General features: G+C 35.8%; 1 protein-coding gene across 8 annotated transcripts in view; it reads left to right on the forward strand.

The window, feature by feature from the left end:
• The window catches only part of map7d3 (MAP7 domain containing 3), a 155,817-nt gene that overhangs the window by 46,913 nt on the left and 94,532 nt on the right, over positions 1-14,372 (forward strand). For all 8 annotated transcript variants that reach the window (XM_039766188.1, XM_039766189.1, XM_039766192.1 and 5 more), the window contains exons 3-4: positions 10,577-10,657; positions 12,524-12,687. In XM_039766188.1, the coding sequence (XP_039622122.1) occupies positions 10,577-10,657; positions 12,524-12,687 (245 nt within the window). The remainder of the gene's footprint in view (positions 1-10,576; positions 10,658-12,523; positions 12,688-14,372) is intronic.

A 14,372-nucleotide genomic window follows, 5' to 3' on the forward strand; every position in this document is an offset into this window, starting at 1 on the left:
GCTACTGGAAAAAGCTCCGACCACCTTTTTGCAAACTCCCATGGCTCGGTCTATCCTTGGATCCTGCATGCTGCTCTCTGGAAAACATTTAATATAAAATTTAGCAAAACATTTAATATAAAATTTAACAGCATTCAAAGTGTACTGTATATAATAATTGCATTACAACATTCTTATTTTTATTGTATAATGTATTATTTGAAATTATATTGAATTATATTTTTGTCATCTACAGCTTTGCTTATCAGGTAGTTTTGTATTTTTAAATGTCATAATAAATAAGATCGATTTAACCTAAACTGCATTTTATAGAGGAACCCCAAATTACTCACCAATCGCAATATGAAGCCTATGCCCAAAACAACGTGGCCTCTTCCAGTTATTAATCCGTAGGGCACTGACAACGTTACCCCCGCTGTCTGTTGTCATGCAAACCATGCGGTCTCCTTGCAGTGACCATGATGCCAGCGCATCTTTCAGACCTTGCACAATGATGTCGCCAGTGTGATGATCTGGGAAGTAGGATGTTTGCAAACAGAAGCTTTGCAGTTGCCAGTTTTCGTCAGTGAAATGCACCATCAGGGAGAGGTATGGCTCGGATGTTCGGCTTGACTATAAATCCATTGTTGTGGCAAAATGTGAAACCTTTTGCAGCTTATGCATCAGAGTTTGGCGACACGAATCATACAACTTAGGCAGAGCTGTTTGACTGAAATATTTTTGGCCAGGCAGTGTGTACCTTCGGTCTAAAGTATTCAAAAGTTGTTTAAAATCATCTCTCTCAACCACTTGAATTGGCACCATATCTTTTGCGATGTAATTGGTGACGGCATTTGTTATGTCATGCCATCTGTTTGATGGTGTTGAAGGCTTAACAATCATGTTACGTTATTTGTAAAATGTTCCCTTTTATTTTTCATAACTTAACGCACTACTTCTCTGCTGCGAAGCGTGGGTATTTTGCTATATATATATATATATATATATATATATATATATATATATATATATATATATATATATATATATATATATATATATATATATATATATATATATATATATATATATATATATATATATATATATATATATATCTCCCGATCTACATACTGTCATATAAACGAATCACACGCCGTGGCGCAACACAAGAGGCTTCGCCTCTAGTGCTGATGTCCGAGGTTCGATTCCCGAGAGGGGGTGCGGTGAGTGTGTACACCTGATGAGCCTAGAATTAGGGCAAAACACGTGTCGCGTACTCTTTGCATTATATATATATATGTGTGTGTGTATGTATGTATGTATGTATATACTATATATATCTATATATATATCTATATATATATATATATCTATATCTATATCTATATCTATATATCTATATCAAAGATATAATGCCCTGTGACTGCTATCAGACTATCATGTGGCATTTGCACTTTGACAACAAACACACCCATGTGGAACGTGTGAAAAACTGCATATTTGCTGCGATCTCAGACATCTGGTAATGTTTTGTTGTGAACTGTGTTTTGAGTTAAAACCTTGGAAACATATTACTGTTAATGAGCACCTGTTTCCCACCAAGGTCCGTTTTCCTTTCTTGCAGTACATCTCAACCAAGCCTGAGAAATTTGGCTTAAAATTTTGGATTTAGGCACATTTGGAGACAAAGTACATGTACAATGCCACTCCTTGTTTAGGAAAAGATCCCAGTTGTCCCACAAGAGAGACTTTCCTAGACTCTGGTCATAAATCTGTTTCAGGACAAAGGCAGAGCCGTAACAATGGACAACTTATTCATGTCTCTTTTGCTGGCTAATAGACTGCTGCACTGCAAAACAACTCTGCTTGGCACCATAAAGTGGGATAGGATCTTCCACCCGCAACTTAAGTCACTTCAGTACTCGAGCAATTCTCCACGCTAGTGTTTAGATCTGGCAGTGCCATGCTGACTTTGTATGCATCCAAAAAGAAGTATAGTACTATTCACCATAATGTGGAAATTGGGCAAGATCAGGAAAAAACATTTTCAAATGGCAACTTGTGTTCAAATGACATAGCGCTTTCAAATAATGGCATTTTCATGCGTGGATGTGTGTGTGTGTTTGCATGCATGCATGCATGAGAGAGGCAGAAACAGATTTTATGTCATTCAAGTGGTTACTGGAATATAAAATACTGTAAACCGTTTTACAAAGGTATAATAAAACAACTGTGCTTTTATTTAACAATAAAACTGAATAAAAAAAAATTCAAGTAACAACAAGATACCAAGAAAACATGATTCACATCATTCACCTGCATTTGTGTGTCTGCTTATATCCCTTCAGTGATATATTTTACAAGTAGCAAAACTTTACACCGGCTGTTATAGATTCAAATCAAATGTATGTTTTATTATATACTAGTAATTATAACATAACTCAAAACGGTAAATGCAGGAAAGACCTGGGATGAAACCTGCACCCTCTTGACTTAGAAGCAGCTATTCTTGCCTTTAATCCAGCCATGCGATTCATATTTCGGTTTCGGTTTTTACATATGACCGCAAAATGTAAATTGAATAATTTCTTTTTCTTTGGTTATGAATTAATTAAAGGCGCACTTGTTTTGTTATACCTTTTGTGAAAGTGTTTGATATTTGTACTTCAGTCTTCACACATTATACATTTCACGTCAACATTTTGTCATTATTACTATAACATAAAAAAGTTTCAGTTTTAGTTACGTGTTCCAGCATTTCATACCTTGCATTTCCTGTCATCCTACATTTACCCAGATCGTTGTAGACATGAAACACACATGAAATGTATGTTTTCTAAATAACAATATATTTACCCAATACAATTCCTAACAACTCGCATCCAAAAACAGACTTGAGCTCTGAGAATTTTCTGTCTGACTTCAGCTTGCTGCTTGTTCGGATTGACACATTTACAAAACAGATGCTGATGAAGAGGTTTAAAGGAATTTAAGGTGTCCCAGCATTATGACTTTTTTTTGTAGGCTTCAAGGATTCTAGTGTTAAAGAAAAAATATCAATTCCTGCCACTGCACATATCAAGATGCGTACACTGGACGTGTTACCAGCACTCTCATTATTGTAGCTGAAAAATCTCAGCATACATTCATGGCTATCAATTTTACCAAAGACAATATACAAACTACTGATGTTTTTTGGACATTTTAAGGTTGTGAATTCTTATCCCATTTTCAGCCATGTTTTTAAATTGCAACCTGGTACAGTTGTAGTAAAACAAAATGTGTCTATCTAAATTCATTTGGGCTTTCTTCACTGTTTAAGTCTCTTATCATTAACACTAGAATTACCTGAGCCTATGAAAAAGCTCGTAAATCTGGCCTACCTTAAATCCATTCTCACCTCTCTGTCAGTGCCTTTTGTCCTGTAAATGTGTCATCAGCAAGCGGCCTGGTATCCTATCCCCCCGCCCACCGCTGCAGTTCATTTTGGAAAGAAGTTTCTCAGTACTCAGTGTTTATCTTCGAGTGGAGTGCTGGAGCTTTATAGGGTAAAATAGTACAACATCATTTGGAATACATACATTTCATGTGTGTTCCGTGTCAACAACAATCTATGTAAAACATAGTTAACACAGAAACGCTTTTCATATTTTAGTAATGATTGAAAAAAAAAATGTAGACATGAAATGTATAAGGTGTGAAGCCTCAAATACAAATATGAAATAAACACTTTTACAAAAAGTACAAGTATAACAAAACAAGTGCACTTTTATTCAAGAATTTAACTGAAGGAAAAAGAAAGTAGGTTACGTACGGTAGGCGGTTGATACGATGGCTTGCGCGGTGCAATGCTAAGAACTGCTGCCTTCCAATGAAGAGGTCGCGGTTTCGATATCAGCTGCTTCCAAAACTTACCATTTTCAGTAGTGAGCTTCTCTTATTGTTAATATCATACAATAAAAGCATACATTTGATTTGCGTCTGTAAATTTATAGTTAGTTTTTTCTTCCCAGTTTTATTCTCTCACTCACATTCAAGCTCCCACACACCCAACACCACCCCGGATCTAATGCTGTTTTCAGATAAAGATGTGGTATAACAAACAAACTTGTTTTGTTACACACCCTCTTTATTTGAAAACCGTGTCAGATCTTGTGCGCAAACGAGACTGGCAAAACTGTGGAAAGCCACACTGACAAAAAAGAGAGACTTGGATATATATGACATTAGGAATAATTAATTTTATGACGTGTATTGTATATTTCGGAAAACGTTGTTGCACTAATGCAACATTATATGCATCTACATATCTTCATGCAGTTGTAGTTAGTGACTGCATTTGTTTTTTTGTTCCGATCTGGTTGCTTCATGTTGGTATTTCTTTTGAACTCCAGGAGATGCAGAGGACAGCATAGTACAGAGAGATCAGTTCCGTGCTATATACAATCATCAGATTCAAATGTTAACAGTTCCCACACACACCCAAGGACCGTCTTTACGACATGTGTATAACGTATGAAGCCTGAAGTCCAAATATCAAATAAACACTTTCACAAAAAGTACAAGTATAACAAAACAAGTTCGCTTTTATTCAAGAATATAACCGAAGAGAAAAGAAAGCAGATTATGGTAGGCGATTGATGCGACAGCTTGCGTATTGCAATGCTAAGAACTGCTGACTCCCAATCAAGAGGTTCTGGGTTCGATGCTGGCAGCTTCTCAAGTTTACCGTTTTGAGTAGAGAGCTGCTATTATTGTTAACATTATACAATAAAAACATACATTTGATTTGCGTCTGTAACAGCTGCTGTAAATTTATAGTGCTTGTCAAAGTTAGCATTTTTTATTCAGTTTTATTCTCTCAGTTGTGTTCACACTCCCTGATCTGACACTGCTGTTTTCAAATAAAGACGCGCTATGACAGAGGTGAACTCGGATCGGAGAAAGAGAACAGAGGCCCTCCCCGCAAGAAGTGTCCACTCACATATAAGAACAATGCAGCTGCACCAGGCGTAAAGGCGAAAGATGGCACCGTTTGGATACAGGACGAAGTCCGGCGTCCTGCCAATCACCTGTCCTTCAAAGAAACAGCACGGCTCACTTCGCTCGCCAACCCTTTGTTTGGTTAATCGGATATACAATTTTTGAAGCTTTTTTTTCTTCTTTGGAATCATTGCTGTGGTGCAGGACCACAGATTCTCATAGCGTATGGTTTACATTATTGTGTAAATCCACGTTTTGTGCATTGAATGATCCAAAGGTGAAAAGACTTTGTTTACCACTCTTTGCCTTTTATTTCTGACATCGATTTGTCCTGCTATTTTTTTTTAATTACACCTGGTTCTGATGATTAATTACCTTTTGTTTGCGTTAATGCAATCTTTACTATCCTTTTTTTTTTTTTTTGATACTGACGTAATAAAGTGTCACAAACTTTCTACTTGAACAATCACTGACTTCGCAACCCCAAACACAACTTTCTAGCACCCTCTCCAACCCCTCATCCCCCGGCTCTCGCCCCCCTCCTTTAACACATCAATCAGTATCCTGCTAACAGTCTTCCGTGCTGTTCTCTGCCCTCACTAAATCGGATCGAACAGTCACTTAAAACAAAAAAGGCTTCAACTTGGCTGGGACGCTACAGTGCTTTCGAAGTTTAGTGATTTCATATTCTGTACCTTTCTCTGCATGTGTATCGTGCCATTGTTTGTTTGAGCCTTCCACTGCTTTTGTAATCTCTTATCTGCCTTTTATCTCTCCAGCGCTTTTGGGTCTCTTCTCCGCGCTGCTATTTCTTCTTTTCTGTGTGTGCTACATGCCTTTACATGACTGAGTGTTTTGCTGGCTGTCCGTGCTCTTATTTGGTAAGAAGGGCGTGTCTTGCTAGAATCTCATGTTCCACGTCCCCGCCAGACGGCCCTGGGACAATCTTTTGGCACCAAATCTCATGTTTAGGGTCCCCGCAAGACGCTCGGTGGCCAGTCTTTTTCTGTCTCGAGGGTCTTTTAAATGTCTTCCGAGAACTTCCGAGAAGATCACATCTCGTTGCCCTGCTTTTCCTTTCCAGGAGATACATAATCAGTGGTTTACAGAAAAAAAAATGGGTACTTCTTTTCACTTGTGCATACTGAGGAAGGATAATTAAATAATACCTCAGGTAATGATTCCTCAGAGATTGATGTTCCATCATAACAAAGTCTATATAAAACATGCTGTAGTGCTTGTGAAAATTCATGTATCGGTGTATTTGAATTGCTGTCACTGTGCAACATCATTAAACCGAATAATTGTGTTTTGTCTGTGATATTGTGGGTTATGTAGAAGCAAAAGTTAATTTATTTACATGCTTAGTTATATCACACATGCTGTTGTAGACTTATTCATATTTTTCATAAAGTAATATAATTTTCCCAAGTATGTCACAATATTAAGCAATATATTTTGAAAGTAAAATTAATTTTATAAAGAGAATAAAAGCTGTAGAAAAGAAATGTCATATAATTGAATCATTGAGGTTAGCATATGGTCATGAAAGGAGCTGGTGCACAGCACTTACCTGCAAGCACTTCAGAGATGGTTCTTCTCTGCTAAAGCCCATTAGTCTTGGTACATGATCATTGGGCTGGGTGATATGGACCTAAATTAATTTGCTGCTATGTTGACACAAAATGCAATATTTGATGTTTCTTGATATGTTCTCAAAATACCTTAAAGATTGAACATCAGCAGCATATAGATATGTATATGCATATTTGCTATACAAACCTAGTGTATTTTCTCCTAATAATAATATGAAATATTATCTAAGAAGACTTTTTTCTTTTCAAAATGTAACAATTTTATGAACAACTGTACCTTAGAGAAACAGGTCAAATAACATGTTTTATTCCAACATTTTTCTCTGATATCTCCCCTATCTATTTATAAGCTTCCATTGTATACATTTCCTGCCTCGCTAACATCTGTCTGCCAGTCAGCAAACTTTGCTTGCTCTCTTTTTCTCTCTCTCTCTCTCTGGTTATCTCTCCATTATAAAAAAAAATCGTGTGATAGGGAATGACTAGGAGGTGATACATGATCTTCATGTTAAGATCACGGAAAACATTTAAAAGAAACCGCGAGATGAACGAGAATGGCCACGGAGCGTCTCGCGATGACTTGGAACATGAGATTCTTGCAAGACACGCCCTACTTACAATCAAAATAAAAAATCCCAGATGCAGCAAAACATTCAGTTGTCCAAAGAGATTTGAGCAAACACAGATCCAGGGCTCTCAGTGCATATAAATTGTATAAGGACAATACGTTATAAATGAAACGTCGACGAGTAAGCGAAGAAGAATGCAGCGCAGAGAAAAGAGACTCAAAAGCGTTAGAGAGAAAAAAGAGCAAAAAGGAAAAAAGAATCTAGGTGCAAATTCAGAAAATTAGGAAAGTAATTATCAGCCCGGAACAAGTGGAATTGAAAATAAAGCACGTCTAATCCACCTCAGAATTAAAAGAACAAGTAAAAGACAAAGTCGAACTTCAAAAAGACATTCACAAACGTTAGCGCTGAACATGTTGACAAAGTTAAAGAATATGAAAGTAGGAAAATTAGAAAGTATATAAAAAAAGTGCAAACAAACAGAAATTATTACATGAAAAAGGGAAAATAATCACCACGGACCAGGTATCAGGACAAAGTGAGGTCAGAAATAAGACAGAGTAGAAAAGAAAGTAAAACGTCATAAACAGGTTAGAGATAATGAAAACTGGAAATAAAAAAAAATAAAAAAAGTAGGTGCAAAACACATGCAGAGCAAGATACAGAATATGAAAGCAGAAAAAAACGACAGTGTCAAAACAAAGTAAAAATCGCATTAGTGCAAAAAAAAGAGAGAAATGATTATTTGGAGAAATAAAGAAAAGGCAAATAGAGATCGAATATATGGACATAGGTGATATGTCAGAAGTATGTAAATATTGTAAGGCTTTGAAGTTTAAGACAGAGAATTTCAAAAATGGAGATTACCGCATATGCATTTATTAGTTACTTTGTAAAAAAAAAAATTAACTGCTGCTGATGTACATCATTTTGTCTGCTCAGAAATTCCAAACAGAGAAACCTATCCTGAATTATGGTACAAAGTCATTAAACACATGTCTCACTGACCTCATTAAAAAGATTCAGCATATTGGGACTTGCAAGATTCCAAATATTGTTTTTACAGAAGTTCTAAAATAACAATTCAAAAAAAAAAAAACCCTTAAGCATGTATCTGGAAAACCAAACACGGGGGTTGGCGAGTGAACCCCCTTAGTTTTATAAAAGGAAGGACAAACCTCTTAATTCGTTACAGCACTGTAGAGATATCGCAAGATCTTGTACTTTGGTACTAATTCAGTACCAATGGGCAGAAAAAATGGTACCAGCTTTTTATTCCACTATTGAAAGAACCAAGAAGGTCGGTACTGTGCTTTCCGTGTGGGGGAGGAACGATCTTCTCAGTCTGTCAGTGGAGCAGGATAGTGACAGCAGTCTGTCACTGAAGCTACTCTTCTGTCTGGAGATGATCCTGTTCAGTGGATGCAGTGGATTCTCCATGATTGACAGGAGCCTGCTCAGCGCCCATCACTCTGCCACAGATGTCAAACTGTCTAGCTCCGTCCATACAATAGAGCCTGCCTTCCTTACCAGTTTGTCCAGGCGTGAGGCGTCCCTCTTCTTTATGCTGCCTCCCCAGCACATTACCGCATAGAAGAGGACACTCGCCACAACCGTCTGATAGAACATCTGCAGCATCTTATTGCAGATGTTGAAAGATGCCAGCCTTCTAAGGAAGTATAGTCGGCTCTGTCCTTTCTTACTCAGAACATCAGTATTGGCAGTCCATTCCAATTTATCATCCAGCTGCACTCCCAGGTATTTATAGGTCTTTACCCTCTGCACACAGTCTTACCTCTGATGATCACGGGGTCCTGAACAGAAAATATCAGAGAATACATTTAGAATGTATGTATGCTAAGATAAATCATGTAGTTTATGATATATGATTCTTTATAAACCCTATGTTAATATCTCCCCAAGATTACCACCATTTATTGTTACACTATGGGAATTCCCATCTCTGCCCCACATTAAAGTTAAAGACCTGCACTGTATTTTGATGTTTATGAATGCCAATACTTGATTACTTATATTATAGCTTGGTACCTGCCTACTAGATGTACCAGTATCTTAAAACTGTTTTTATTTTTAGTACTTACAAAGTAAAGTATATATTACAGAAAAAGGCACAATATTATTAACTTCAATAATGGAGGTACTTAAAAAGCCTTTCAATGGGGTTTCTGTTTTTGCTGTAATATTGAAAGTTGTCAAATATAGTAAAAATTTCACTGGTATTGGTATTGAAAACAAAAATTGCAGTATCATGGCATCCCTATCCTAAACTATCAGTATTTTCAGAGGCAGTGAAATCAGATTATTTTTTGGCTGTATAATTACGCAAAAAAGATCTGAAATGATTTTAGAAAAAGACCACTTTTATTTAAGGTAAATATTGAGTTAATTGGTTACTGGGCTTTTAATCTGTACATCTATCTTTGTTACATTGACTGTGTATCATCACCAAAGTGATAGATTTTTCTATGAAGTTTTTACTCCGTTTTTATCTTGTATTATTGTGCTTTCCACAGTAATTCATCTACTTGTAGTCACGCCTAACTGCAGTACAGACTTTCTCGATACCACTGCTACTTTAAAAATGCTGGTACCATTATGTTTTTGGAAGTTTGGTACATAATTAGTACCAAAATATTAGTTCTGGTCATATGCCTAATTTAGAATGTAAGAAAAATGTTTTTTGTGATTAATAGAATAATTACAATATTAGGCCTCTTTTTGTCTTTCCTGATTTTTTTTTTTTTTTTGTTATTATTATTACAGGCGAATACTGGGTAATTAAATTATATTAAAGTAGTATGTTATCAATTGTTTATTTTTGTTTGTCTTTACAGTTTTGCCATTCAGGAAAATTTTCTGATTCCACATAGCTTTATTTTTGACTTCTGAAAAGCTGGAGCAAATACCAGTAAGCAGTTTATAGGAGCCGACCCTAGAAGGGATGCGCTTTTTTGACGGTGTAAACATTCAGTTTTAGGGTCTATCCAGAGTCACAAATCAGCCTTCAGTGCATGTTTTTGGGATGTAAACTCAAGGTTTCAAATAAATATCTACACATACAATGGGAGAACATGTACTGAAAAATTTAAGATTTCATACTGAACCTAAATTTTCCACTTTCCTGTACTTTTTTTTGCTTGTAAGTAAAGAGCATTCATTGTCAGAGACTGTTTTCTATTAGAGTGATTTTTGTTTCTGTCTTGAATTATATAATGAATTGTTATGCAACTTTTTTCTTTTAATTTACCAATATTTTTGGAGTGTTAATTATTTCATGGTTATATTTAATACAGTATTTAGTATATAATTTTTTAAAAACTGATTTTGCAAATTGTGATTAATGATCTGCATATGAATAAAATATTAAGTTGCATTATTTATTAAATACAGCATACTGATTTACTAATTGTTAATTCTATTTTTTAGTAATTGATGGAGCAACACTTCGTGTTGATGATAAGCTCAGGGTGGCAAAGGAAAGGAGAGAAGAGCAGGAAAAACAACATGGTATTGTTTTTATATTATGCAATCTGCTTGCTTGTAGAATACCATAATTAATGCATTTTCGTCTTCCACAATCTTTTCACTGTTTGAAAAGTGAAATCCTTTTGTAGCATATTAACTTATCATTTGAAACTATATCTGAGAGGAACAAAATTAAGTTTAGAGAATTATGAAATAAGCAACAGATGAAAATGACTACAATAGGATATTATGTTAAAAAGTGCTATAAGGTACACTTAGGTTTTTGTTTTGTGTTTGTGATTAATTTAACCTTCACTGTTTTTTATAACACTTTTCTCCCAAGTAGTTTTAACTTTTGTTTTGCATGAAATAATGGTGGAATATGTATCCAAGTAAAAGCTTCTTGAGCATTCTACAACACAAAAAAAAGAACTGCTTTTATTTTACAATCCCTTTTACTTATAAATGGTTTTATTACAATGAGTTAGGAGAGGTGTACATGACCATAGCTGATGCACAACTTCTCTAATGTCTGTCTGAGTGAAACTGTATTTTATCTAAGTGAAACAGCTCCAGAAAGTGAGAATGCAGCCTAATATGTCACACATTCAAACATCCTTCTCAGCTTCGTTAACTTAAAAGGCTGCCTTTGAATAAACCACCTTGGGACTCTTGAATTTGTGTCATTTTATCTTTAGAGCCATTTTACTGGCAAATGATTGATTGGTTATCAGTGGAAACTTGAAACCCAAAGGCATTAACTGAGTGCTTCAAATACCCATTTTACTTCCAGACATTCCTTTTCAGACGTGAAATAATTGCATTCTCTGGGCAACAGTTTATAGCTTAAATGTATAATGGAATAGTCCTGATCACCAATAATGTAATACAGTATAGCACTCAAACCAGATACTGTTATTGGGTTCTGTTGCTAAAAAAGTATGAAAGGGTGCTACTTGGCCAGGTTAATGAAGATTTCTGTCTCCACACTGTGCAAGTGGTGTGATCTGTTATTTTCTTGCATAGTTTAGAAGTTTCCTACTTCACTCCTGGCTTCTCTCTCAGCGAAAAGCGACTTGCTTTTGAAACGCTGAAAAAGTATGAATTGTTTTTTTTACTAGCATTTTACCATTAATTTCCATTTTGACTGAAACCACATGAAAACTGCTGCTGACAGGAGTCTTCTAAATTGCTTCCTGCTAAAATGCTTTGATTTAAATAGTGTCACTGAAAATAATGGCAAATGAATTTACAAGTAGATTAGGAAAGTTCTGCTCTAGCATTAAAACACAAAAATACGTTAACGTGTGAATATGTCCTAAGATGGCAGAGTAAACAAAAAAAACTTATGTTTGTCAACTGTTGCTCCTCATTCACAACTCCTGTTTTGCATTCCAAAGCTTAAGAATAAGTTTCCTTTGCATGCATCAGTCTGATTGATTTCCTTCCCCAGGAATTGTTTATTTAATCATATTTCAGCAAACATGCATGCATTTTGCACGTTGTGAGCATATGACTGGGGTGACTTGATGTGAATTATGTAATACGAGTAATGTGAGATTTTTTTTTATTAAATGTCGTGGTCTAGCGTTGGTCTGCATAGGTGCTCATTAAATCAGAAAGTTTGTTAGCTTCATTTTCCAAGAAAACATGAGATTAATTTTTTTCTCTTCCATCACTGCAGACTACATAAAGTAACATAAAAAAAAAAACATTTTTGGTTGAAATATTCCTTGAAGTTGTTTATGGTATGCTTTGTTTCAATTTAGTTAAAGATTTTAAGAGGTAGATTTATGGGACCTGAAATAAGAATTAGAAATTGTTTGTGGTTTCTGGCAAAACCCATTACATTTGTGAAGTTCTTTATGTAGCTGTATTTATTTATTTACTTACTTATTTATTTTATAGCTGCTAAAGAATCACAGATACTTGAACGAGAGAAAAAAGCAAGATTGCAATATGAGAAACAAATGGAAGAGCGTCAAAGAAAGTTGGAAGAGCACAGAAAAAAGGAAGAACAGAGGAGGGCTGCTGTGGAAGAGAAAAGAAAACAAAAACAGGAAGAGGAAAAAGTTGGTAGCAATTTTTTCTCAAAGCATTTATTTATATTTACTTTAAGGTAGCTGGCAACAAAGAAAGCATCATCATCCATGTCTTTTGTCTTAAAATACGTAACTTAACTAGTGTTGTGGTCATCACATGCATGTAGTTTGCAAAAATAATTTGCATTGTGAAACATGAATGATGCATGCTGTTGCTTGCAGATTAAAACCTAAACAAAGTAAGTAAAAATAAATAAATACATAAATAATCCAATGACCCCAAAAAACTTAATGTGAGCAGTCATTAAAGCTATCACATTAAAAACACACACACACACACACACACACACACACACACACTAGTAATTCAGTAACCTTATAATACCTAGAAGATTATTTTATTTGAATGAAATTTCCAAGCAAGATGGCTTGTTGAGTATGACCAGTTTTCAGCCAGTTCGTTTATGCCTGTCCTGGTTTCCTCAGGCATAAGGCATAAACAATTAGGATGCTGTTTGCCTTGGAGCACACTCACACCTATTTTTACACTTGTTTATATAGTTTAATATTGACTATATAGCATCCAGGTAAGGCAAACTTCAGAGTGTGGTGAAGCTTTGTTATGTTTGCATAATTTCTTTACTTTGTTGTAGATTTGATACATTTTCCTTTGGGACACTTTATTTTTGATTTATTTTATGCTAGCAGCCATTTTGTGTACCCCACTGTTTGATGCATGCATCTCTTGCTAAGAACAATGCCCTGGAAGACCTGTCACATGACATCATTAGCACAGCATTATTTAGGCTAGCACCGCATGGGACTCGGTGTCAACTTCTAAACATCAGTTGAGAAAGTTTTTTCCTTTAGTTTTTTCGAGTTTGGCAGATTTTTGGCTAGGTTATCAAAGGCTTTGACTTAGAGAAGCAATATAGGTAAAACAGTCTGGTGAGCAAGTGTGAGGGGCTAGATTGAGATGGCTTAGGCATGTGCAGAGGAGATGACGTGTTCGTGGGTGAAAGAATGTTGAGGATGGAATCACCAGGCAAAAGGAAAAGAGCAAGGCCCAAAGAGGAGTTTTTTGGATGTGGTGAAGAAGAACATGAAGGCAGTTGGTGTGGAAGAAAATGATATAAAAGATGGGGATAGATGGAGACCGATGATCCACTGTGGTGACCTGTAAATGGGAGCAGCTGAAAGAACAGGAAATATTGGGCCTTCTTGCAGGTATATGATTTCTGGCTTCGTCTTAAGATAAAGGTTTAATCTTTTGGTCATTTATCAACTTTGCACCTGTGTCCTGCCAGTTTACATATGTGGCAGTGCAACTTGGCACTGAATATTATAGTCATACACCAACCAAATTTGCACTAGTAGATTCAGAGACTGTTTTGACCCATTTTATAAGATAAATCCAAAAGCACCCATACTAAGAAATATGTTTTGTGTTTACAAATTGAATTTAGTTAATTAGAAAAAAATTTATTTGTTCAGTATGCCATAGTTCAATATTAGTACCAACCACAGCTAGGACCCTTTAACACTAAAATTACCAAAGCCTACAAAAAAAAACTCATAAACCCAGCCCACCTTAAATCCGTTTGCACCTCTCCGTCAGCGTCTTTTGTTTTCTAAATGTGTCAATAAGCGCAAACAGCCTACTATCGCATCCTCCCACCGCCACAGAAACGGCAAAAATCGCTCTCCCAGCTTAA

Source organism: Polypterus senegalus, chromosome 10 (genome assembly GCF_016835505.1).
Source record: "Polypterus senegalus isolate Bchr_013 chromosome 10, ASM1683550v1, whole genome shotgun sequence".
Classification (NCBI taxonomy): domain Eukaryota; kingdom Metazoa; phylum Chordata; class Cladistia; order Polypteriformes; family Polypteridae; genus Polypterus; species Polypterus senegalus.